This window comes from Macrobrachium nipponense, chromosome 33, assembly GCF_015104395.2.
Source record: "Macrobrachium nipponense isolate FS-2020 chromosome 33, ASM1510439v2, whole genome shotgun sequence".
In the NCBI taxonomy this organism is placed as follows: Eukaryota; Metazoa; Arthropoda; class Malacostraca; order Decapoda; family Palaemonidae; genus Macrobrachium; species Macrobrachium nipponense.
In genome coordinates, this window is record NC_087219.1 from 12,786,957 (window position 1) to 12,814,058 (window position 27,102).

The 27,102-nt window shown below is 39.8% G+C and overlaps 1 protein-coding gene across 4 annotated transcripts in view; it reads right to left on the minus strand.

Moving 5' to 3' along the window:
- LOC135202945 (bridge-like lipid transfer protein family member 3B) overlaps positions 1–27,102 on the minus strand; it is a 318,889-nt gene that overhangs the window by 109,364 nt on the left and 182,423 nt on the right. For 2 of the 4 annotated variants that reach the window (XM_064232430.1, XM_064232433.1), the window contains 2 exons: positions 26,824–26,856; positions 16,299–16,391 (listed from right to left, as the gene is read on the minus strand). In XM_064232430.1, coding sequence (XP_064088500.1) covers positions 16,299–16,391; positions 26,824–26,856 — 126 coding nt within the window. Of the gene's footprint in view, positions 1–16,298; positions 16,392–22,079; positions 22,095–26,823; positions 26,857–27,102 lie in introns of all 4 variants that reach the window. The other 2 variants (XM_064232432.1, XM_064232431.1) reach the window with 2 other exon arrangements.

Here is a 27,102-nt window from a genome sequence, read left to right on the forward strand (position 1 = left end):
GTCTGCACTATGACCTAAAGACTCTCCACTTGGACTGGTAGAATTTGGCAGAAGGGCTTCTTCTGCAGCTAGCAATAGCTTCTGACGCCCTTCGCGAAAACCCTTTTGCTCTGACCAGGTTCCTGACAGTAGCAGATTAAGAAGGTCAGGGAACCACTCTTTCCTGGGCCAGAATGGCGCTACTAGGGTCATTGCCACATTCTGGTGCGATTGAAGCTTGTTTAAGACCTCTCTTATCATCCCAAAGGGAGGAAAATCGTAAACGTCCAGTCCTGTCCAATCTAGCAGCATCGCATCTGTTCTTCATGCTAGTGGTTCTGGAATCGGAGAACAGAAAATGGGAAGGCGATTGTTCATCGATGTGGCAAACAGATCTTTCGATGGTCTTCCCCAAAGCTTCCAGAGGTCCTGACACACACTCTCGTTCAGAGTCCATTCTGTTGGTAACACCTGATTTACCCGACTCAGTTCGTCTGCAAGTACGTTCATTTTCCCTTGCACGAATCTTGGAAAAAGGGTGATCCTCTTCTTGTTCGTCCAGGTGAGGAGATCTTCGGCTATCTGGTTAAGAGAGGAGTGGGTCCCTCCCTGCTTCTGTACATATGACTACGCTGTGGTGTTTTCTGAGTAGACCGCTACATTTCTTCCGGTGACTAAGTGGTCAAACGCTTGTAGCCCTAAGAGGATGGCCTTCAATTCCTTCCCATTGATGTGCAAGGTCTTTTCTCGTTCTGTCCACAGACCTGATACTCTCTTGTCTCCTAGGAGGGCTCCCCATCCGCTGTCTGAGGCATCTGAGAAGAACTGCAGGTCGGGGTTCGACACGACTAGGGAGATTCCTTCTTGTAATCTTTCCCTCGAATGAGACCAACGAAGATCCATCTTTATCTCTTCTGTCAGGGGGAAAACTAGTGAGTCCAACTGTGTCTTCCGAGACCAATTTGCTTTCAGGAAGAACTGAAGCGGCCTCATGTGTAGGCGTCCTAACCTGACAAAACTCTCCACTGAAGCCAGGGTCCCGAGTAGGCTCATCCACTCGAGCGCAGAGCAGGACGGGCGAACCAGAAATTGCTGGACTGTCGACAGGCAGGACTCTATCCTCTTCGGGGAGAGAAAAACCCAAAAAGCTAGAGTCTAGTATCATCCCTAAATAGAGAATCCTCTGAGTTGGAATAAATTGGGACTTCTCCGTGTTTACTATGATACCCAATTGTTGTGTCAAAGTAAGCGTCTTCTCCAAGTCCTTCACACACTGACGACTGGATCTGGCTCTCAGGAGCCAGTCGTCTAAGTAAAAAGCTGTGTTGATCCCCATCAAATGCAGCCACTTTCCCAGAGGAGCGAGAATCCGAGTAAATACTTGAGGGGCAGTTGACAGACCAAACCAGAGGGCTCTGAACTGGAAGACTCTCTTCTTGAAGACAAATCTCAGGAACTTCCTGGAGTTCTGATGGATGGGGACATGGAAGTATGCATCCTTAATGTCAAGAGATACTATCCAGTCGCCCTGTTGGATGGCTGACATTACCGATCGACTGGTTTCCATTCAGAATTTCATCTTCCAGATGAAGAGGTTCAGAGGGCTTACATCCAATACAGGTCTCCATCCCCCTTGATGCCTTGGGGACTACGAAGAGCCTGTTGTAAAACCCTGGGGAGTTCGTGTCTGTTACCTCCTCTATGGCCTCTTTGTTGATGAGCTCTTCTACTTCTTTGGCTAAAGCCAAAGCTCTTGTTGATCCTGTCGAGTATGCTGTCAAACAGACAGGTGAATTGGACTGGTGGATCCTGCGTAAAAGGGATCACATATCCCTCTCGAAGCACCTGAATTACCCACTGTTCTGCTCCTCTTCGACTCCATTCCTTCCAGTAGTCATGGAGTCTTGCCGCCACGGGTGTGTGAAGGACCTTCAGATCATTTCTCTGTCTTAAAGGAAGGTTTCTTGGTAGACTTGGAGGTGGTTCATAGAATAGTTCTTGGTCTCTGCTGCCACATCGACTTACCTCCTCAAAAGGGATGCTTTTGTAGAGGAGAAGCTTTGGCTCCTGTCGCTGGTGGTTCCTTAGGTCTTCTTGCTGACTGAAAATAAAGATCATTGGTGGACTTTTTCTCGACGTCCAACAGCACATGCTGGATGATTTCTTCTGGAAAAATGATATTGTCATGATACAATAAAGTTTTAAACATACTTACCTGACAGATATATACTTAGCTATAGACTCCGTCGTCCCCGACAGAATTTCAAATTTCGCGGCACACGCTACCGGTAGGTCAGGTGATCTACCGCCCTGCCCTGGGTGGCAGGACTAGGAACCATTCCCGTTTTCTAATCAGAATTCTTCTCTTCCACCGGTCTCCTGCGGGGAGGCTGGGTGGGCCATTAATCGTATATATCTGTCAGGTAAGTATGTATAAAACTTTATTGTATCATGACAATATCATTTTTATACATTCAACTTCCCTGCCAGATATATACTTAGCTGATTAGCACCCATTGGTGGTGGGTAAGAGACAGCTAACTACTGAAATAGACAGGTAAACAACATATGTTGTAGGTATTAATAAACCTTGGTTCCTACCTTATTAGGCTGAAGACTTCGCGGCTACTGCCTTGGAGTCTGCTTAGCCTCAAGAGCCTCAGCGAGATATTGATCTATGGCTAAGAGTTCTTGTGGGTCTGCCAATGGGGTCTTATCCACTTACTCGGCAGAGCCTAAAGGCCTTTGTCATTGGGTGCTATTCCACTAACATGACAATACACCTTGTTCAAGGAGCACAACACCGATCCCGATCACCTGATCCTAACATCCATGTTAGTTCTAAGATTGCAAGGAGTTATCCCCGAACTCCTTACAAACAACCAAAAACTCGAAACATAATTACACGTTCATTTATAACAAAATATACAAACAAACAAAAAATTTTGTACCCCCTACTAGCCATACATACCCTTGATCCCCTACCAGCAATGACACTATGCGCCCGTGCGACATCCGTGAGCTTACGAATAGAAAACCAAGCACATATCTGACAAGAGGGTTTATGTACGTTAAAATTAAAATATTTTAAGGATCAGTCTTTGCTCCAAGACCCAGAACTGTATCTGCTGATACAAATGGACCTAGAGAGAAGCACTTCTCATAAGTCACTTTCACATCCTTCAGGTAATGAGACGCAAACACTAAATTGCACCTCCAATAAGTAGTCTCAATGATATTTCTAAGAGACATATTCTTTTGGAACGCCAGGGACGTTGCTACTGCCCTCACCTCATGGGTCTTAACCTTTAGAAGACTGAAGGATTCCTCCGAGCAGTTCTTGTGTGCGTCAGTAATTACGCTTCTCACAAAGAAGGCCAAGGCGTTTTTGGACATGAGTCTTTTGGGGTTCCTCACAGTACACCAAAGACCTTGTTGACAACCTCCCATCTGTTTCTTTCTCTCTAAATAAAATTTAAGAGCTCTCACTGGACAGAGAGACCTCTCTGTCTCTCTGCCTACGAGGCTAGATAGACCTTTTACCTCAAAGCTTCTGGGCCAAGGTTTTGATGGGTTCTCGTTCTTCGCCAGAAACAATGTCTGGAACGAGCAGATAGCAGCATCTCCTTTGAATCACACTGTGGAGTCCAGAGCGTGCAATTCGCTCGTCCTCTTGGCTGTAGCGAGAGACAACAGGAATAAGCATTTCCTAGTAACGTCGCGGAAGGAAGCCAGATGTAGAGGCTCGAATTTATCTGAGGAAAGGAATTTCAGGACCACGTCCAGATTCCAACTAGGTGTTCTAGGAGTTGCTGATTTTGAAGTTTCAAAGGATCTAATCAAATCATGTACATCTTTGTTATCTACAATTTCTAGCCCTCGATTCCTGAATACTGAAGACAGCATGCTTCTGTATCCCTTGATTGTTGACACAGATAGGTGCGATTCCTCTCTCAGAAAGAGGAGGAAATCGGCAATGTTAACTATAGAGGTACTGGAGGAGGACAGCTTCTGACTCTTACACCACCTCCTAAAGACTTCCCACTTCGATTGGTATACTCTTCTCGTCGAGGATCTGCGGGCTCGAGCGATAGCGCCTGCAGCCTTGCGAGAAAAGCCCCTCGCTCTGACAAGTCTTTCGATAGTCGAAAGGCAGTCAGAGCGAGACCTGGGAGGTTGTGATGAAACCTCTTGAAGTGTGGTTGTCTGAGTAGATCTGGTCTGCTTGGAAGAGATCTGTGGAAGTCCACTATCCACTCCAGTACCTCCGTGAACCATTCTTGGGCTGGCCAAAATGGGGCTATTAGGGTCAACTTCGTGCTCTTTGAAGCTACGAACTTCCTGAGCACTTCCCCCAGGATCTTGAACGGGGGAAAGGCGTAGGCGTCTAAACCCGACCAATCCAGGAGAAACGCGTCTATTGCAAAGGCTCTCGGATCTTCCACTAGAGAGCAAAAGATCTCTATTCTTTTGGAGAGGAACGTCGCAAACAGGTCTATGTGAGGTCTCCCCCACAGGGACCAAAGACTTCGACACACTTCTGCGTGTAGAGTCCACTCTGTGGGAAGGACCTGATTCCTCCTGCTTAGTCTGTCCGCTCTCACATTCTTTATCCCTTGCACGAATCTTGTGAGGAGAGTTATGCCTCTTTCCTCTGTCCAGGTTAACAGGTCTTTTGTTAACTGATAGAGGGAGAAAGAGTGCGTCCCTCCTTGCTTGCGTATGTAAGCCAGAGCTGTGGTGTTGTCCGAGTTTATCTGTATCACCCCGCCTCTGACTATCTCCTCGAAGAACCTTAAGGCTAGGTGTATGGCCACTAGTTCCTTGCAATTGATGTGCCAGGACACCTGTTCCTTTGTCCAGGTGCCTGACACCTCCCTTGCTCCTAGCGTCGCTCCCCGTCCATCCCGACTCCGAAGCGTCGGAAAATAACACTTGGTCTGGGTTCTGCAGGGCAAGCGACACGCCTTCGTTCTTCTGAAGAGGAAGGATCCACCACTTCAAGTGATCTTTTATCTCTTGTGGAAGCGGGAAGGTGTCTGAGAGTTGTCCCGTCTTCCAACTCCACACCCCTTTCAGGAAAAACTGAAGAGGGCGAAGGTGAAGCCTCCCCAGAGAGAAGAACTTTTCTAGCGAGGACAGAGTCCCTAAAAGGCTCAGATAATCCCTCGCTGAACTGCTCTCTCTCTCTCTAAGAAGTTCGAGATTCTCGACAAACCTCGAGTGATTCTCTCTCACGAAGGAAATACCCGAAAACCCCGAGAATCCATCTGAGTCCCCAGATAGACCAAGCTCTGGCTGGGGATCAGCTGCGACTTCTCGAGGTTCACGAGTAATCCCAGCGATTCTATCATCTTTCTTGTTATTGATAAGTCCTCCAAGCACTGAATCTCCGACTTGGCCCTGATCAGCCAGTCGTCTAAGTAGAGGGAGATGTTTATTCCCTCTAGGTGAAGCCATCTTGCTACATTCGCCATCAGGTTGGTGAAGACCTGTGGAGCTGTAGACAGGCCGAAACACAGAGCCCTGAATTGAAAAATCTTGTCTCCTATCATAAATCGAAGATATTTCTTTGACAAATGGTGAATGGGAACATGGAAATATGCATCTTGCAAGTCCAGAGAGACCATCCAATCTCCTGGACGAAGAGCTGACATTACTGAGGCGGACGTTTCCATACGGAACTTCTTTTTCTGAACAAAGCGATTCAGAGCGCTTACGTCCAGTACTGGTCTCCACCCCCCCGATGCCTTTGGTACTAGAAAAAGGCGATTGTAAAATCCCGGGGAGTGTGGATCCTGCACAAGTTTGATGGCCTCCTTTTCCCACATTTGTTCTACCATTTGAAGGAGAGTCTTTCTCATTACAGGGTCTCTGTACCTCGCTGACAGTTCCCGAGGCGTAGATGTTAGGGGAGGACTGTCTCGAAGGGGATTACGTATCCTTCTTAGGACTGAAACTTACCAAGGGTCGGCTCCCCTTTTTGCCCAGACTCCTGCAAAGTTCAGGAGTCTGGCGCCCACTGGTGCTTGAAGGAACAACAAGTCATTTTGTCTTCTTGAAAGGTCTGAAGGAAGACCTTCCTCTCTTATCAGAGCTCTTCTTTCTGGCAGGGGGACGAGCCGCTGCACCTCCACGAAAGGGCTGCTGAGGAGGACGAGAGTCCTTTTTATTCGTAGACACTACAGGACGGCCCTTCTTGGACGTTTGTACAAGTAGGTCTTGTGTCGCCTTCTCAGTTAGCGAGCGAGATATATCCTTCACTAACTGAGAAGGAAACAGATGATCTGACAGAGGGGCGAACAATAACGCTGTCCTCTGGCTCGGAGAAACCCCTTTTGATAACAGGGATCCATAGACTGATCTCTTCTTCAGAAGACCAGCACCAAATAGGGAAGCAACTTCTCCCGAACCGTCTTGTACTGCCTTGTCCATGCAAGACAGGACGCTATGGAGAATCTCTGGGTTCTTAAGAAACTCCGGGTCTTTAGATTTATTAGCCAGAACTCCGAGTGACCAATCCAGAAAATTGAACACCTCTAAAGTGGCAAAAAGTCCCTTTGGAAAGTGGTTCAACTCCGAAATGCTCCACGTAGATCTGACCGATCCTAAAGAGTGACGTCTGGAGGCATCCACTAAATTGGCAAAGTCCGCATCTGCCGAAGCAGGAAGAGAAAGACCCATAGTCTCTCCTGTCCCGTACCAAATACCTCTTTTTCCATGGAGTTTGGAAGGAGGCATGCAGAATACAGTCTTTCCCAACTCTTCCTTATTGCCCATCCAAGAATCTAAAGATTGGAGGGCCTTCTTCATGGAAATCGCAGGTTTCATTTTCAGAAAGGCCGAAGATTTCACCGTAGCCGAGCTCGAAAAGAGAGAACGAGGAGAAGGAGGAGCCGCCGGACTAAGAGAGTCTCCAAACTCTTGTAGTAACAAGGAGGCTAAGATCTTATAATTTGAGAGTCCCTCATTTGCAGGAAGCTCGTCATCAGACAAATCGTTCAAACCTCGATCAGACGAAGGAGAAAGCTCTCGTTTGGAGGAAGAGTCTTTCCAAGACCTCCTACGATCTGAAGGAGAGGAGCTTCTGTTTGGAGAAGAGTCATAAATTCCAGAAATGAGTCTCCGACTCCTGCCTCCTGGCTCTTGACTCTTGCCTCCTGACTCCTGCCTCCTGACTCCTGCCTCCTGACTCCGGACTCCTGCCTCCTGACTCCTGGCTCCTGCCTCCTGCCTCCTGACTCCTGCCTCCTGCCTCCTGACTCCTGACTCCTGACTCCTGCCTCTTGACTCCTGCTCTGACTCCTGACTCCTGACTCCTGACTCCTGGCTCTTGCCTCCTGGCTCCTGCCTCCTGGCTCTTGCCTCCTGCCTCTTGCCTGGGTGACTCCTCACTCCTGGCTCTTGGCTCCTGCCTCCTGGGTGACTCCTCACTCCTGGCCGGTGCCAGACGCCTGATCGGCTCACTCCGTAAGGTTGACTCCACGTTCTTACAAGAAGCCTCACCTCGAGTAGGAGCATCGATCCTGGCGGCAGATACCTCCATACGTCTGGAGGACCTTTTGATAGGAAGGGAAGAGTCTTTCCTTCTAGGAGGCTCCTTTGAAAGCACTCCTACAAAAGACAAAATCTGCTCCTGCATAGCAATCATAAACCTCTTAGTAACCTCCTCTTTATCCTCTTCGGGAAGAGGGGAAGGAGGAGGGGAGGAGTCCATAGCCTCCACCTCTTGACTCCTTCTAACTCTGGTTGACAGAATGGCTCTTCTTGCCTTCTTAACTCCCGAAGGAGACTCCTCAGGGAAGTTTTCCGGGCTCGAGTCAATCGTCGGAGCCTTCCAGCTCCTCTTCAGTGGTCGCGAGCGATCTGAATCCCTCCAATCACGTCTCGGAGACGAAGATCCCGACGAAGAAAAACACTCACGCAGGACGCTTTTACAATAGCGATCCCTGGCAGTCTGGGGTCTCACAGAAACCGCCGAAGGGACACCTGATCGGTGGGGATTCTCCACAACCTCCTTTCGGTTTTCGACATTCCTTCTCCTCTGGGCATGTGAGCTTGGAAGAGGTCTAGACCTAGGAGCGTTGCGGAGCCGACCAGATGCCCCCTCCACTACACTGGGGACACTCATATCACTGTCCACTGAAAAATCACTAGCCTTACCTTGCAGGGCAGCCATTTTGTTTTCCATTAACTTGAAGGCCGCTTTTAGATCCGCAAGTTCTTTCGCTGAATCTACAGGTTCTGCAATAGGAGAAGGGGGGGCTGAAATGGAAGGAGAAGTAGCAATACTTACCCTTGGGGAAGATCCCAAGCTAGGAATTAGTTCATTAGATCTCGAACTACTTAAACTTCTAGAAGAAGCCTTCCTCACTCTTTCTCTTTCTAACTTTTTCAAATAATTAGTTAGATTCTTCCATTCATTCTCACTCAAATTCTCACATTCCTTGCAAGTATTAGTGAAAGAACATTCATACTCCCTGCAACCCTTGCATACAGTGTGAGGGTCTACCGAAGCTTTCGGCAACCTCACCTTACAGCCTACATTCACACAACGTCTCACAACCATTCCAGTGTCAGACATTTTTAAAGAAAAATCCAAAATCAAGTCCACAAAACAGTCCACAATGCGTATGCCAATCCAACAATCCAGATACGTCACCAAAAGTCGGTCAAGAAGATCAATTGCCGGTGAAAAAAGAAAAACCAATCGAGAGGAACCAACAACAATGTTGACGGTCCGGACGACAGAAGAATTCTGATTAGAAAACGGGAATGGTTCCTAGTCCTGCCACCCAGGGCAGGGCGGTAGATCACCTGACCTACCGGTAGTGTGTGCCGCGAAATTTGAAATTCTGTCAGGGACGACGGGGACGACGGAGTCTATAGCTAAGTATATATCTGGCAGGGAAGTTGAATGTATAAAAAGGTGAGATTTACTCAGGGGGGAGAACAACAAAGCCGATTTTTGGTTCGTGGTTACTCCTCGAGATGTGAAGGAGCACCACCGTTCTCTCTTCTTTAGTACTCCCATAGTGAATAGGGCGGCCAATTCCCCTGAACCGTCTCTCACTGCCCTGTCTGCACAGGACAACACATTGAGCCAGTCGGCAGAAAAATCCTCATCTAGAGACTGGCAATCTTCAATTTTCCTGGCTAACGTTGCAATAGTCCAATCCAGAAAACTGAAGACTTCGATCAACTTGTATAAGTTCTTCACCAGGTGATCTAACTCGGGTGAAGAGAACACCACTTTCGCAGCCGAGAACGCTGCTCTTCTGTGAGAGTCCACAAGATCGGAGAAGTCTCCTTGGGAGGAGGCAGAAATTCCCAAAGAAGGAACTTCTCCTGTCGCATAAAACCTGTAGGTTTTATTCTGCACCTTCGACGAAGGGCAGGCGAACGAAGCCTTGCCTGACTCCCTTTTCTTAGCAAGCCACTCTTCTACTTCTTTCAGTGCTTTCTTCGAGGACTGAGAAAGAACTGGTTTCGGTAACCCCGAAGGTGCTGATCTCCTATCCTTCACAAACATCAACGGAGGTGAAGAAGGAGAAGCTGGTTCAAAAAAGTCTGGATAAGTCAGTAAAAGAAACCTTAACAGACTAGAATAAGCAGAAGAGGGCTTCGAATCCTGGTCTTGAGTTTCCTCTTCCGACAGGACGGCCGATACCCCGTCTTCCTCTTCTGTCTGGCTTGTTGTCTTCTTCAAAAAGACCATCAATTCTTGAAGTTGATGTTTAAAGGGACCCAAAGCAGAATCCTCTAGCAAGGGTTTGGCCTTCGAATCATCCTTAGGCGAAGACGAAGTCATGGCTGTCGTACGGCTCTTCTTCGAAAACGAACGACTGGGAGTCGAAACAACACGAGATGTATGAGGCGAACGAGTCGAAGCAGCTCGAGGCGAATGAGGCGAACAAGTCGAAACAGCTCGAGAAAAATGAGGCGAACGAGTCAAAACTCCTATCGATACACAACGAGGCGAGTCAGTCTCGCAAGCGCGCGAGCACTGTAATGCACGTGAGCGTCTGACTCAGTCCGAAATTACGCTATCCTAAGAGGACTGACGATCTTCCCGGAAAAACTGGTCCGGCGCAACACTGCAGGAAGGTTGTGGACTCTAGTGCTCCTTGGATTTCTTAACAGGCAGCGACATCCCTCTCGTACGCTGGCGACAGCACTTCCGAGTCGAACGACAACTGCGCGTCACTGATATCTACGCCTTTCTAGCAGCGTTTCCTGGGCACTCGTGAGTCGACTTCGTCGACGGAGTCGGCGACTGACCGTGGGCAAACTCCCCCAGTCTCCCTTCGACCTCCTGGGAGTGGGACAGGGACCTTCGTCTAGGAGAACAGGGGGAACGGACAGCCGCCTCCTTGGACACGACACGGACACTTGGCCTAACACTGGTCTTTTCACTTGACTTCTCTACGAACGCACGAAACAACATACCCAATTCCATAACGGATTTTGCCAAGAACTCAAATTTCTTGTCCATCTTAGACTCTAACAAGGAAATGGTGTTGGGATCGGAAACATGGGATACCTGGTCTGGAGTAATTGGTACTGAAGTTGGAGGACTATCAATAGGTGAAATATTCGATAAAAGTGGAGAAGATAGTGACGGTTTGTTTGCCTCTAAAGGCATGGGAGTTGTCTCTACTCTAGTTTTACTACCCGCCTAAGAGCTGCTTTCCTTTTCCTATCTTTGTCCATCTTATCCAAATGAGCTTCAAAAGTCTTCCAACCTTGCTCATCTAAACAACGGCACTCATCACAAGTTAATTCCTTGCTACAGCACTGACCCCTACATTTAACACATTTGGAGTGCAGATCGTAACATAGTTTAGCTAATCTAGTTTTGCAGCAGTGAAGAAGAACTAGCATCAGACATCTTCGTAATAACTTGTTAATAACTAGGCAGCTAACTGATGAAGCAAAAAAGCCAACCAAGAAATTGTACATCACCAAAATGAAAAAATCCACAATGGCAACGAAAGTCGACCAACAACAAACCACCGGTGTTACCCCGTGGCCAGCAGAAAACGAATTGAAGTCTTAAGTTCAGCAGTACCAGGTATTCCCAAAAGTGGGTGGGATCTGTATCACCTACACAAACAATGGCAGCACTGCTACCGCCCCCAGGAATTTGAATTTTCGACTGTCAGGTAAGAAAGCGTACAGCTAATGTAATTGTTTGGTAAGTCACTTATGTGAAACAACATTTTATGGAGAAATGAATTTCTAATCACCAGAAATAAATTCTTCTGGTTCTGTATTGGCGGCAGTGGGGAGCAATCTCAGGCTACTAGATTGATAGGCGAGTATGCAATCCACTCGTCCAATGAGGAACTTCTCTAAGTAAGTTCCTCTACACAGCCTCACTGCCCATCCTCTCCCATGGTGCCCAGCCATCTGACAACTCCCACCACAGAAATTTCTTTAAGCCTTCCTACTCCCCAAAACCCTTTCTCAGTCTGATTGTAAGTAGTGCTACCAACATTTTCCTGAGGTCATGCAGCATTGCCAATCATCGGAGTATTTTTTTAAATTATTATATATATTATATATATATATATATATATATATATATTATATATATAGATATATAATATATATATATTATTATATGTATATATTATATTATATTATATATATATATGTATTATATATATATAGATATTATATATAGTATATATCTATATACAGTATACACCGTATATACTTGTGTAACACGCGATCTCGCATATCATGCGACCCCCAAATTTTCCCCCTTAAAAATTATTTCATCATGTATCTCATGTAACATTCAAATTTAATTTTTGAGACCATATTACAATAGGCTAACCTCCTTTCCTCCTCTTTATCTATCCCATTTTCTAGTTAGGCTAACCCCTTTTCCTCCATCTTTTTATCTATCCCATCTTCTGGTTAAGTTAAAACATGTGAAAGAGAAAGCTAAAAGTATCATTAGTAATGTTATACTTGTTGTGTAAATACATACAGCCAGAAACACCTGATTTGCTACAAACAACAGAATCCAATAACAACAGCGGTTTGCTTGCATTTCAACCATCGTATGATCATAAAAAATTACCGTAGCTATGTTACAAATAACATTAAGTAGAATGGGACTGATATATTTTTTCATTACCATATCTTTATTTGCTATGGAAAAAAGATCAGCAAGGTCATATACTGCTAAATTCAAGCTGATAGTTGTAGCTGAAGCCGAGGAAAGAATGTTCATCTGCTAACAAATATTATCGTGCATCGGCAACATGGATGAAACTCTTGCAAACTTGGTATAGCACCATCAAATTCGATCGTAAACAAAGAGAGAAATGTGTTTTAATCAAAACCATTTGGTATAAAAGAACACATTTTACTGTTTTCACTCCGATAGATATGAAAATTTTTTAATCAATATGTATTTTTCATAGCCAACAAACCTGAGGTTTTAACAATAGGATAATCTAGCGCTAGCTGGAAACCAGTAAAAACAATCAAAGATTGTAAAACAAGGAATCTATGGCATTGTAAAGCTCATAGTAGTCTGATGAAATCAAGTGAAAATATCGAGCACAATCTGTTGATTTTTTTACCCAATAAACATGAAACATGCCCTTAGCACTACCTACTAACGAAAAAAAAAAAAAAACTAAATTTCATTCTAAACGCTCCGTATTGAAAGTGATATTTTGACTTGAAAACACTTTGTATAACGTAAAATAACCTTTTCCCATATCAATAGAGTATCTTGAGATTCATTTACGCTAACTAAAAGTGAGAAAATCGCTCTGATTCGAGTTCAATACAGCAAAATAAACTTACCTCGCAATTGTTCTCAGCTGATTTCCAAACCAAAACATTGATTGCTGTTTGTATTTTATAATACAACAACAGTAATATGATAATACATACAATATTATTGGATGCAGAGAGGTAAAGCATAACTTTTTAAAAGATCCATGGAAAAGATCATGGAAAAGATCATGGAAAAGATGCATATTCATTATGTTTGTATTTTATCATACGATACTAATGTGAATATTACATACGCTAATTTCATATCTCACGTATGATGTTATCCCCTTAAAATTAGCTTCAAAATTAGTTCTTCAAAAGTTGCATGATATGCGAGTATATACAGTATATATATTATATATGTATCTCTCTCTCTTTGTGTTGGGTATTGTCTAGTTTCTGATGATGTCAATCCGGATAATAGAAGAATTACTGTATTTTGAGGCTGCCACTACACTATGCCTGCTCAATATGGAATACAGTGAGTGCCACATCAAAGATACATAAGCAAATGGTGCAGCTATCCATTTTTTTGCAAGGGTAACTGATTATGAGCTCCACTCCATGCAAACTGGGAAAACTGTCTCTCGTAAAACCCATTAATCACATATAACCATAGTTCTGTGGCTGCAGAAGTTCCAGGCTTATCAGACTGACATCATTCAAGACATGCAAGATTCTTAATGCACATGCTCTGTTCTGGCTACTGGTGGTGTCTGCTTCACTCGATTTCACAGGATTGCCTTGCTAGCAACAGTGCTTTACCTGTTTTCATTTTATTGATTCTATTCATCTCTTCCCTTATAAATTTCTGCTGTAAGTGCTGTTATGAAAGTACTGGATTGTTGTCTTCAATGCCTTCCCTTTCTAAGAAATACAGTTAATTCACTTCCTTCCTTGTGACTGGGTTACAGGAGATTTACTTTCTTGTACTATTTCAAAGTCTAGGTTCTAGTATCATAAATTCATCTGGGAATAAAACTTCTTGCTTTCCCTTGTTGTACATGCTTATTTTTCTTCATTATTTATGACACTTTACTTCAAGAGTCAGTAACAAAATATTCAGTTTAATTGTACTGATATTTCAATTAAAGTGTGTCATATTTTACATTTGTTCAATCTAATTCCAATGAAATTTGTGACTTAATTTTATTCATATAGTGGTAATAAACGGTAAATTCTCTTTTTTTGCTAATGTGTTTGGCATATCTACCTAAAACTATTAACCCTCTTACGCCGATTGGACGTATTAAACGTCGAGTCAAAATGTCTCCCGTATGCCGATTGGACGTATCATACGTCGGTTCAAAAAAGTTTTTTTAAAAATTTGCGGAAAAATACTTATAGGCCTACCAGCCGAAAACTTTTGTATCACGCGCCTTGGGGGATGCTGGGAGTTCACGGATCAAGGCGTTGTTTTGTTTACAATCGCTACGCAGGCGCGCAAGCACGAATTTCTTTCTTATCGCGCTAAAAAGTATCAGTGACACATCTCAGATATTATTTTGTCACTTTGACATAATTTTTGCACCCTTTTAAATTATCCTTTACATGAAGTATTATATATGAAAATGTGTGCAATTTCATGTAAAATACAAAAAAAAATTACTCATGATTGTAGCTTTTATCAGTTTTGAAATATTTTCATATAAATAACGATAAGTGCAAAAATTTCAACCTTCGGTCAACTTTGACTCTACAGAAATGGTCGAGAAACGCAATTGTAAGCTAAAATTCTTATATTATAGTGATATTCAATCATTTGCCTTCATTTTGCAACAAATTGGACGTCTCTAGCACAATATTTCGATTTATGGTGAATTTATGAAAAAACTTTTTCCTCACGTTCGTGCGATAACTCTTCCGATAAATTTTTTCGTGCGATTGTCCTAATGTTTGCACCATTTTAAATTTGCCGTTACATAAAGTTTTACATCTGGAAATGTGCGCAATTTCATGCACAATACAACAAAAAACAACCCATGGTTGTAGCTTTTATCAGTTTCAAATATTTTCATATAAATAACGTTAAGTGCAAAAATTTCAACTTTCGGTCAACTTTGACTCTACTGAAATGGTCGAAAAACGCAATTGTAAGCTAAAACTCTTATATTCTAGAAATATTCAATCATTTACCTTCATTTTGCAACAACTTGGAAGTCTCTAGCACAATATTTTGATTTATGGTGAATTTATGAAAAAAAAAAAAAAAACATTTTCCTTACGTTCTCGCGGTAACTCTTCCGAAAAAATCAGAATTTTTTTGTGCGATTGTCGAAATGTTTGCACCATTTAAAATTAGCTGTTACATAAGTTTTATATATCAAAATGTGCGCAATTTTATGTAGAATACAACTAAAAATGATTGAAGGTTGTAGCTTTTCTCTTTTTTCGAAATATTTGCATATAAATCACGATAAATAGAAAAAAAACCACGTTCGGTCAAATTTGACTCAACCGAAATAGTTGAAAAACGCAATTGTAAGCTAAAACTCTTACGGCCTAGTAATATTCCGTCATTTTTCTTCATTTTGAAACAAATTTGAAGTCTCTAAAACAATATTGTGATTTATGGTGAATTTTTGAAAAATATATTTACCTTCACTCCGCGCGCCGATTCGCGGCCGCAAGTCTCCGAAATACGTGCATCGCATTATCCTAATATTTGCTCCTTTTCATATTAGCCTTTTTATAGAGTTTCATATATGAAAATGTGCGCAAATTCATTAAGAATACAATAAAAAATAATTGAAGGTTGTAACTTTTTCCATCTTTGAAATATATGCATATAAAAAAATAATATATAAAAATTTCGACATTCGGTCAAATTTAACTCGTCCGAAATGGTCGAAATCTGCAATTCTAATCTAAAAATCTTACAGTATCGTAATATTCAATCATTTGTCTTAATTTTGAAACAAATTGGAAGTCTCTAGAACAATATTTAGAATTACTGTGAATTTTTGAAAATAACATTTTTTTACGTCCGCTCGTTACGAATTCGTACATCATTTTGTGATAATCTTTTTCCGGTGTTGCTTTTATTGTTTTACTATGTAATATATATCAAAAGGATTGCAATTTAGTGTACAATACAACGAAAAAAAATTAACTCGTTAGCTTTGACCGTTTTTTGCACAGCATGATTTGAATACAATTATCTATGATTTTTTTTTTCGCTACCATATATCGCATTATTTACATATGATAATGATATTATTTTTCATTTCTGATGATTGCATACTAAACTTCAGGCAATGAAAAAAAAATGAGCCAAAAATAAAATCTTAATCTTCAAAACTAAGCGCGCTGTGATTTTTTGAAAAAATTATTTTTTCCGCTTCCGCGCTCACTCCAAACCGGCGCCGGCATACAGGAGAGGTTTTGATTTTTGGGGCTTCGGCGTAAGAGGGTTAAGAGTTACTTTACTTCATGGCATTCATGAAATATCTTACAATACAATGCACTAAAGTACAAATATGATAATGAATGAAATCAGATACGTATTCACTTACCCGGAAATTCTGATTCAAATGGATAATAGTACGTGGTAAACTCAAGGTGAAGACTTAAAGTTTGCGTAGGCATGTTGAAACGTTCCTTGTCACCTGAGAAAAAACCAGACCCAGTGAGAGAAAATATATATGTTGTTCTACTCTTTTCTTTTTAATGCACGTACATATAAATACATTCACACATACCAAAATGAGGTGTCTTTTGATGCACCATACTTAAATCTTAAATTAGTGTTCAGGAAAATGCAAAATAATCAAAAATATAATTTCAAAAGATAATATATGAAAAAGAAAAATATACATGCATTCCAGGTTTCGCTAATAGAATCTAATAAGTGGAATATAAAAGAAACATCGAAATGAAAGGCAAAAACTAACTCAATCAAAACTTCAAACATATCAGAGCTAAACCCAGAGGAAATAATATGGGGGACAGTTACCAAATCTAAATAAAATCAATTTATGAAGGTACACCAAAACCAAAAACTAACACTTTTCCCTAAACATGATTTTTTCCATATTTTATCTACTCCTGACACATTCAATTGCCAACTCTATTACAACTCTTACCATATGTAGTAGTCTGTCCTCTCATAATATCCTCTGGGCCAATCAAGGTACAAGTGTATGCATCTTCATGATAAGGTACTGGCTCTAATGGCCTCCTAAACTGACTTACTGTGGGTAATGCTCCTAAATTATTTATTATTGTATGACATAATTTTTACAAAAGATTTACATAAATATATAAAGGTAAAAGTCAAACCTCGGTTTTCGTATGCCTCTATTTTTGTGTGTTTCGGCTTTCGTAGACTTTTCTTTTAATAAATCTTGTGTCAGTTATCATGTTTCCTCAGTTTTCATACACTCAGAAACGCTCAATCCGGGGCCCAGTGTGTGACCGGGCCCCGTATCAAGCACCCAAGCAAAGCATCCCGTCTTCTCTCATGACCCATTCTGGCTTTGTTTCTCAATGAACAAGCATCACCAAACGTGTTTGTTGTGTTTTGTGCTAATTTTTCTGTCAAATCTCAATGCAAAGAAGTCATCATGGGGACAAAGAAAGTTGCAAGTGTCAGCTCTTCATTAAAACAGGCCAGAAATATGATTGAATTCCAGAAAGAACATGTAGTGAAGTATGAAAGTGGTGCACATGTACCTGATCTCACTAGGATGTGCGGCAAGTCAGTGTTGACAATCAGATATCCTAGCAAAGAAACATAAAATCAAGGTAGCTGATGTTGCGAAAGGGGTCATGTCATTATCAAAACAGAGATCGTAACTAGAGGAAGATGTTGAGAAACTGTTGTTGGTGTGGATCAATGAAAAAGTTAGTGGGGGATAGTGTGACTGAAGCAATTATTTGTGAGAAAGCTAGGATGTTACATGCTGATTTAAGTAAGAAAATGTCAACAACAAGTGCTGCTCTGAGTGATTTCAAGGCCAGCAGAGGCTGGCTTGAAAAATTTAAAAAGTGTATGGGCATATATAGTGTTGTACGGGATGGGGAGGTTGCGAGTTCCGATAAACATACTGCCAAAGAATTCATTGACGAATTCAGTGTCTTGAGGCTGAAGGATTCCTACCTCAACAGCTCTTCACTTGTGATGAGACAGGCCTGCTTTGAAAAAAATGCCTAAGCAGACCTACATCACACAGGAGGAAAGTTCATTGCCTGGGCACAAGCCTATGAAGGATAGGCTAACACTCTTGGTCTGTGGGAATGCCAATGAGGATTTCAAAGTGAAGCTCTTACTTCTGTATCACTCTGAAACTCCCCAAGTGTTCAATAAAAACAATCCGATCAAGAATAAATTGCCTGTGATGTGGAAGGCCAATAAAAAGGCATGAGTCACGAAGCATATTTTTGTTGAGTGGGTCAATGAAGTGTTTGGCCCGAGTGTGAAAAAATACCTCAATGAAAATTGATTGCCCCTCATGAGCCTCCTGGTAATGGACCATGCTCCTGCATATCCTCCTAGCTTGGAAGACCAGTTGCTGAATGAATTTAAAAGCATCACAGTCAAGTTCTTGTCTCCGAATACCACTCCTCTTATTCAGCCCATGGACCAACAAATTATTTCAAACTTCAAGAGACTACTCCAAGGCATTGTTTCAAAGGTGCTTTGAAGTGACCTCAGACACTGAATTGACCCTAAGAGAGTTCTGGAAGGATCACTTCAATATCTTCAACTGCATAAGCCTTAGAGTTAGCTTGGCAGGGAGTAACTTTCAGGACAATGAACTCTGCTTGGAGAAAATTGGAGCCAGAGTGTTACCTCAAGAAGGATTTCGAAGGGTTTGAGGTTGACCCTGACAACCCTATGCCTGTTGTGGAATCTACGTGGAATCTACGTATTGTGTCTCTGGGGAAGTCCATGGGCTTGAATATGAGTAGCGAGGATGTGGAAGAGTCAGTGGATGCCCACAGGGAAGAGCTAACCACTGAGGAGCTGGAAGACCTTCAGCTGGAACAGCAACAGACAGCAGATGAGGAATCTGAAAGGAGCAGGAACAGAGAGGGGATACTGTGCCTACTTCAGTGATTAAAGAAATGTTTGCAAAGCGGATTGCTGTCAAAAATTTTGTTGAAACATACCATCCTAACAAAGACGTTACAATCTGTGTCTCTAACATGTTTTAGGACTATGCTTTGTATCATTTTAGGCAGATAATGAAGAGACGTCAGAAACAAATATCTCTGGACAGTTTTGTTATTTGACAAGGATCCAGTGACTCTCAAGTTGGTCCTTGTGCCAGTAAAATACAAAGTTGGGAAGTAACCTTAGACAGTGCCACTAGAAAAAATGGGGAAATACCCCCAGATAGGTTCCTGATATCTATAGTCCTTCTGGAGGGGGATTCCCCTTCCAAACAGCAACCTCTCCTCTTCCCTCGTCCCTCCTCTCTGTCTTCCATATGCTAACATGAGTCTTCCATAAAGGTAAGAGTGATGTTAAATATTCATTATTCATTTATATTTATTTCTCGTCAATTTCTGTATGTAAAACTGTGTTTATTCCCTGTAAAATGTATTTTAAAAAAATATTTTTGGGGGTCTGGAACGCATTAATAGTATTTACATTATTCCTTATGGGAATTAGTTTCAGCTTTTGTACGTTTTGATATTGTTGGAGGTTCAACAACGAATTATGTATGAAAACCGAGGTTCCACTGTAGTACAAATCAAGAGGAAATAAAAGATAATCTTAAACATTTCCTAACATGAGACTACATTTTGGGAATTTATCTTTAGCTATTCATCATAGTCCTCACCATTAGTATTAGTCTGAAATAACATTTTCTTTTACTTCGATACTAGTGCTGGATAAAGAGAAAAAATTAGGAATATTTGCAATCAATCACCAAATACCTTAAGGTATTCTTTCAAGGAATTCATAAAGACATTAAATTAATAACATTAATAGCGAGAGGGACCCAGCTACAGGGTGGCACTTGGAAGCTTCATCTGGCTAACAATGAATCAATGGCAATGTGAAACAGCACAGCTCTACAGGGAGAAAAGGCAGATTACAGCAATAGACAAATTTCCAAATTCTTTGGGGGGAACTGTTGATACCTCAGACCTAGCAATATTGATCTCAACTTTAAAATGCCAAAAAAGCATGGTGCTACCTTCCAATACCTCACAAAATCCCACAACTGATAGCTTAAATTAAGCAACTAATACAAGAGTGCAAAAATGATCCACTGTGAACTGAGATTTAACAATTTCATTGTAACAAAAGGTGTCTCTATTTCGGTACAATCACCACATAGAGAGAGAGAGAGAGAGAGAGAGAGAGAGAGAGAGAGAGAGAGAGAGAGAGAGAGAGAGAGAGAGAGAGAGAGAGAGAGAGAGAGAGAGAGAGAGAGAGAGAGAGATGGGCTACCCTTCTCTCTGCAAGTAGTAATAAAAGGCAAGAAATTAAACTATTTTTATTTACCCAGTGAAAAACTTTCATTTGTGTACTACATGAAACAGAATTCTAATAAAATGAAAGGTATTAACCTGCAGTTCTGGCTTTCAAGATTCATTTATAGACATTACCTAAAACTATTAGAATCAAGATTATGTTGCAGAAAATTTTCTAAAGATTTTCGTTTTGTAACAAAGATTGAGAACAAACCTCTGGGATTCTCCAAAAACAATGGTCAAATCTGAGTTTTTTAACAGATAAAGGCACAATGACAAAAATAAGCAGAAACAACCTAATCCTGGGAAAGCAACAATGCCAATGTCCACTCGGTGAACCCAAACTGATGAATGGGCCTCATATACGAGTCTAGGAATGTAAAATGGAAAACTCTGATCTTGAACAGTGCAAGGTGGTGTGACTAGGAATTTGTTGCACAAAAGTAGAGCAACATACGATTAATGGGGCTGTTGTGAATATACATGCATTATCAGACTACTTACTGAGAAAACAATGTTGACAGATGGACAAACACAATGAAACAGCCAGAAATAAGACTTTCCTAAAACCAGAATCCCACCCCAAAAATGGACTACTATTACAACAGCTCAGAGCAATATATGACCACATGAATATAACTCAAATTACAGCAATATTCATAACAGATTAAAGATGCTTGACACATTATTTTGATGACAATAATTGCAGGGTAAAAAACTGATACTAAGACCAGAAAACCAAATACTAAAAGAAATTAAATTAATAAAGTATCAGTTTTTGGCAAGGCAAAAATGACAAATTTTGAATCAATTTGTATTTTTAATAACTAACAAACCTGAGGTCTTAACCTTAGGATAAATAACTTAGCACTAGCTGGAAACCAGTAGTTAAAAAATTGCGTACGCAAGGGACTACTGGCATCTGTGCTTGGTCACGAGTCATGTGGAGCCACCCACATACCCCTCTTTAACTTGTGACCCTGTTAGTTATGTTAGTCATTCTTCCAACCCAGGTTAGCTGTTAGAAGGGTGGTTAGAGGTGGGCCTTTGTATGTTAAGACCTCAGGTTTGTTAGTTATGAAAAATACAAATTGATTAAAAATTTGTCATTTGTTCATATACAAAACCAACCCTCGGTCTTAACATTAGGATACTTACTTTTGGTAGGAGATAAGTACTACTAACCAACTGGAAGTTTGCCACCTTTGATCAGTTTTCTGAATAACAGTATTCTAAGAAACAACTGACCAGTATTTCAGAATCTAAGATATATATAAATATCATAGAGTCAGACTTCTGGGTTTCTATACAATGTCATGGTCCATTGCCTCTGAGGAAGATAAGAATATCTGTTCTACTAACAAACCAATGTATCCACTTATGTAGGTTTGTTATCATTCCATTTAACCTAGTGCATTGTTCTGTACACTTTCTCTATTATCTAGCTTTAATTTTATAAAACTTAGCAAGCCCATTAACTGATGGGTATTTGAAAAATTTATTACATTGCAAATACCTGCCTACAGAAGGGATCTTTTTCTAACTTACAATACTAATGGTACTACAGTTACCTTTATCATCAACAATGTACATAAGGAGGTTACCATGTATGTACTAGAACTCCTCAGATGAACTACAAATACCAACATGACATAGATACACGTATACACAATACACAACCCCATACAATCATGGAAGGTAGTGATGCAATGTTAGGAACAGGCAGCAGAGCCACAACATGACAACAACAACAACAAGCAATTAATGGAAAAGATGCCATCAACAACAAGGTGTGATCTTGATGCCTTGTACCAAAGCAAAAGGTTAGGCACCTTCAACAATAGTGCTTCACTAAATATACATACACATAGTTGGTTTTCCTAGGATATGTCAGAAAGGAAAGCATAAAATTAAAAGTGAATAGAATGGCAAAAACTCTTCAAAAATAACTTACAAGATATCTTATAATCAAATGTAACCTGCACAAAAGGATGAAAGGACCAAAAACCTACGTCAACTACTTTACCAACACTGCCAACTAATAAGAATAATTAAACCACAGATGAATTTATCTTATTCTAAAGTTTTCCATGAGAATGGACTATATTACTAATTATTTAAATTAACCTTTTCCATCAAGACCATAACAATAATAGTGATGAATGTTTGGAGTTAATGATTCTATTTCTACACAAACTGTTCTCCTATAATTAATTATCAAAACAACTCTAATTGTGATAAATAATGGAATTTACAATTAAGCAGTTTATAAAAGGTCCCATTAGCAGAATAAAAAAAGACAAATGGTTGCAAGTACGTAGTTGAACTGTGGAAACAAAAATATTAAGAAAGTTATTAATATACAAAAATCCAGTCAATATGGAATCAAAATAACCTCTCATGTACCTGGCATTGCATAGCATGACTTACAAGAGTTTTGTCATCTCTTTGGGAAGCACAGTACACAAGCGACAGAAGCCACCCCTAAGGAAAAGCTGAAACCAAATTCTTCATAAACCACAAAGATTACAAGCAGAATGGAAACACTACAAGCTCTCCAGCAAAATAGCTCAATATAAAATACTGAACTATGCAGAAGTCTAATGAATTCTATAAAAATTGAAATTGTTAAGATGCAAAAAATATACATACAAATTCCTGATATTCAATACCATAAGAAACTGCTTTTCTACTACTTATTACTTTAAAATAGGTTGTATAAGTTCATTTTCACCATATTTTCTGACTACAGCATGCATTAATCTGAGCAAGATAACTAGCAACTAGCAAAATCAGGTTACTGCGACAAAATATGTGGCCAGGTTTTGAGTTTCTAAACTATATAAAAAAGAATCTAATGAATTTCATTTTCATTCAACAATGGTTTAATTTATTTCTCAAATCCTGTAATAACAATTTAAAGCATAGTCAAAAGACTGTAAAATGTGAAAAATGTGTTTAACTGACAAGGAAAATATGTATACAACAGCAGAGCCATAAGTTTTTAAAGAATCCAGATCAATTTGTTAAATAACTTTTTGGATAACTGATCAGTTTATGCCACATTTTCAACATAAAATGGGAATAAAAACGAGGGACTTTGCACCTACCATGCAACATCAAAGTCACAGAAAATGTTAAACCTATTTTACCCCACAATTATAACATCATTCAACTCATACCAGAAGGCATGGAACAGCACTGTGTTAACATAGAATGGTCTTCAACAGAAGAATGTCATCTTGCTTAAAACCCTTCAGGTCAGTATTCCTCACTAGAGAAACTAACTTATTAGTACATCAAAAAGTCACTGGAATGGTCTAGGAAAGCACTTTCAGTCAAGTTACACCTTTGTACTTGTGGAACATGAAAATTTTCACAATTTTCTGTGGCCAAACACCATAATATCTAAGATTTAGCATGTGCTGAATTGCTACAGTGCTTGATGGGAAATGACATTCACCTCTTCTACATCCATACAGCTATGTTCAGAACTGATGCTACATGATTGCATAGGATTTTATTCAAAATTCTCTAACTGGCAACCTAACATGCTCCATATTTATCTTATTTCAATGCGAAAACATGATTATTGCATACAATAAGGCCATAATTTGTTCCATTAGAGTGAAATCTGTCATATATTTCCAAACTGTAAGAAAATATCACCTGTAGACAAATTTCAGAATAACACTTACAAAACATTTTCGGAACTTTTGTTCACTCATCACTGATGCATCTGACCAAAACGGACTTGTCATCAAACCCCACTTTAATTGTAAAATAAAATATTTTTTAAAAATTGTCATAACATTATCATTGCTTTTAAAGCAACCATAAAATTTGAAATGGTCCTATTTGATTTTTTTTGTCTCAATGCCGAAAAATGAAAATACCTAAATACAAAAGTAGAATGCGCCCACTAATATCAACGTGTGAGTAGAGCTGTGTGATGCAACCATTAGAGTGGCGTTGCAATAAGAACCAGCTGGTGTAATATAATTAGGTCCACAATTAATAGCAACAATGAAATTATCTGGAAAACATTTATTTTATATTTGTTAGAGGATTACTATTTGGATTTTCATACAAATAAAATTATTAATGGTATATTTCCACTTTTAAAATGATGGCTTACTAGCAAATATTTGCCTATGAAATTATTCTCTTGTTAAAGGCATTTTGTTCCTAGGCCTAGTTGTATTAGATTTCTTTACTTTACACTTAGCATTCACTTCTCTATATTAACAACTTCTGCCCAGAAAGTAAATGAGGTTATCTACAAATTCTTGCACTTCGTTACCTTATGAAAGAATAAATTATACATCAAAAGTAAGTAGGACCTCTTTTTTTAAGAAAATAATATTTTAAGCCAGTTAAAAGACAAGTGTTCCATACAACTTTATATTAATACTAGTAGATATTTCCATTAATATAAAAAAAATATCATCTTTTGTTTCTATGAGAACAGGTAAGCTCTACAAATAATTTCATTAGTAACAGTTCACATCTCAAAAGGCTTAGATTAATTTTTTAGGAATATAAATACTTCTGTAACATACAGGCAGCTTAAACACAGCCTAAAACTTCAACATTCAAAGAAAACTTGTTGTAATTCATATTTCTATTGTATTCCTCCAAGAACAGGTAATCTCTATAAATAAATTCATTAATAACAGATTACATCTCAGAAGGCTTAGATTCTTTTTTCTAGGCCTACAAATTATTTTGCAGCATACAGGCAGCTTGAACAAACCATAAAACTTTAAAATTCAAAGAAAACTTGTTTTTAATTCATATTCCTACTTGGAAATTGTTGTTATGACTATTTGAGGTTACTAGGTCTACTGTTATGTTGACCAGTCAGTTTGAGGAGCATTTGAACTAAGCAATGTAAAAATAAAATCAGTTCAAATCACACAGATTATGAATTATACCCATGCATAAAGGGATTATATTCATATAACCATCAGGAAAATAGTGCTAGCTGTGAAATTGCAAACCTTTCAACATGTATGACATTAGAATAAAAAAAAAAGTTTATCATTACTTGGCAACATCATGTTCAGTCTGAGAATCTGGAAGATCCAAAAAGAATCATGTCGCATCAGATTTGAGTATCACTGTACATACTGTTACCTGATTAGATATTTAAGGAGGTTGGCAATAAGAGCCCAAAACATGAAAGACCATAAAAGTATCTACATGGTTCCTAGTATCCTGGATACTGATCGCATGAATAGTAAATAATGTGGCACTTCACAAGATTCTTAGCACGAAGATGGTGAATTGCCAACTGGGGAACAAACAGTTACTTTGTGAACAGTAAGGAAATGATGCAGATTAAAGCTGAAGGGTCCATATGTAAGTAGATGAAGTTGTGTGCCAGGAAGGAACAAAGATGATGAAGTTTTTTCACTTTACCACAAAAAAAGTCTAGTTGATGAGCAAGGATGACATGTAACATCATTTCTTAAGATAAATGTGACTACAGACAGGATGCATAAGGTTCATAGCTAGTTTCTAATGAATCTTATTTATTAAAGGTATAAGCACAAATAGGGCCTGATCAACTGGTCTAAAAGCTTGTAAATTACAGTACTTTCTTAAGACAATCTTGGAGCACGAAAAGGAAGTGTTATTCTACACACACAAAGTAAAAAAGATAATGTTGGAAAAGTAAGGGGGAGCAAAGGTCTAAAAATTCATTATGAGCTGGCTCCTTACAATGAAAATCAACATGGCAAGAAAAATTACACATTCTTATGGTGGAGTACATAATTTATGTCCACAATCTAAGGAGTTAGTTTTCATCGGTGAAAAAGGCAGGGGCTGCAAAAGATTAGTAATCAAAAAGACAAATCCTTCATAAACACCTGTTTTTAGATTCACATGGTTGTCAAGACCCAATGAAATGACAGACATGTTGGAGAACATGAATTACAAAACAAATGCAATGCCTATTTCTCTGCAGACTATAATTCAAAATAGGTAACAAGTTGTTTGTAGACTGCAAAATACTATGAAAAGTGCTTTCATTTTAAGAAGGCTCCAGCTAATATTTCATGACAATGAGCATAGAAATACCTTCTAGTGAGGGATACCTACCAGATAGGATAATTCAAGACATCTTTCTTATGCTGATAACTATTCGTGGTTAACACCACAATAAAATCATAGGCTTTTGTATGTATGACACAACAATGTTGAATAGAAAAATAAATTTCTTTAAGATTTTGTGAATTGCTATTAAAAACCTGCTCAGTACAATGCCGCCTTAGTGGAACGTGACAACACAAGGTTAGTTACAACTGATATTTATGAAATCAATATAACAATAATAATAATGATAATAATAATAATGATAATGATATTGTAATGATTATTACAAAGAAATAAGTAAGACATGCCACTCAAAATCATGAAAATGATATAATGTGTGCTTCACAATAAATGCACACTACACTGTACCAATGTTGCCATGCACCACATATTGCTAACCTTAGCAATCTCGAACAGTTAAGACATTGGTACATTCCCTGGAGGCACTACTAAACTATCATGCCAGACAGCCAATCTGACATATATCTATAAACAACTGGCGAATACCTGACTTCTTCCGGTGTTTCTTGGGTTGCCCAGCTTCAAAAAATGAGGGAATAAAAGATAATTCAATTAGAAAATAGGCATACCCTACAGCACAATGTCAATATGACTGGCATACTAACACTTTTAAGAACACAACCGAAACATGCTACCATAGATCCTTCAAGTGCCTCAATTCAAAGACCACACAGAAAAGTCACAGAAAACCTGCTTCATATAGTGCATTTGTTCTCAAGGGATTCCTGAAACGAGTACACCCTGGTCAATTTTCAATTCTGACTG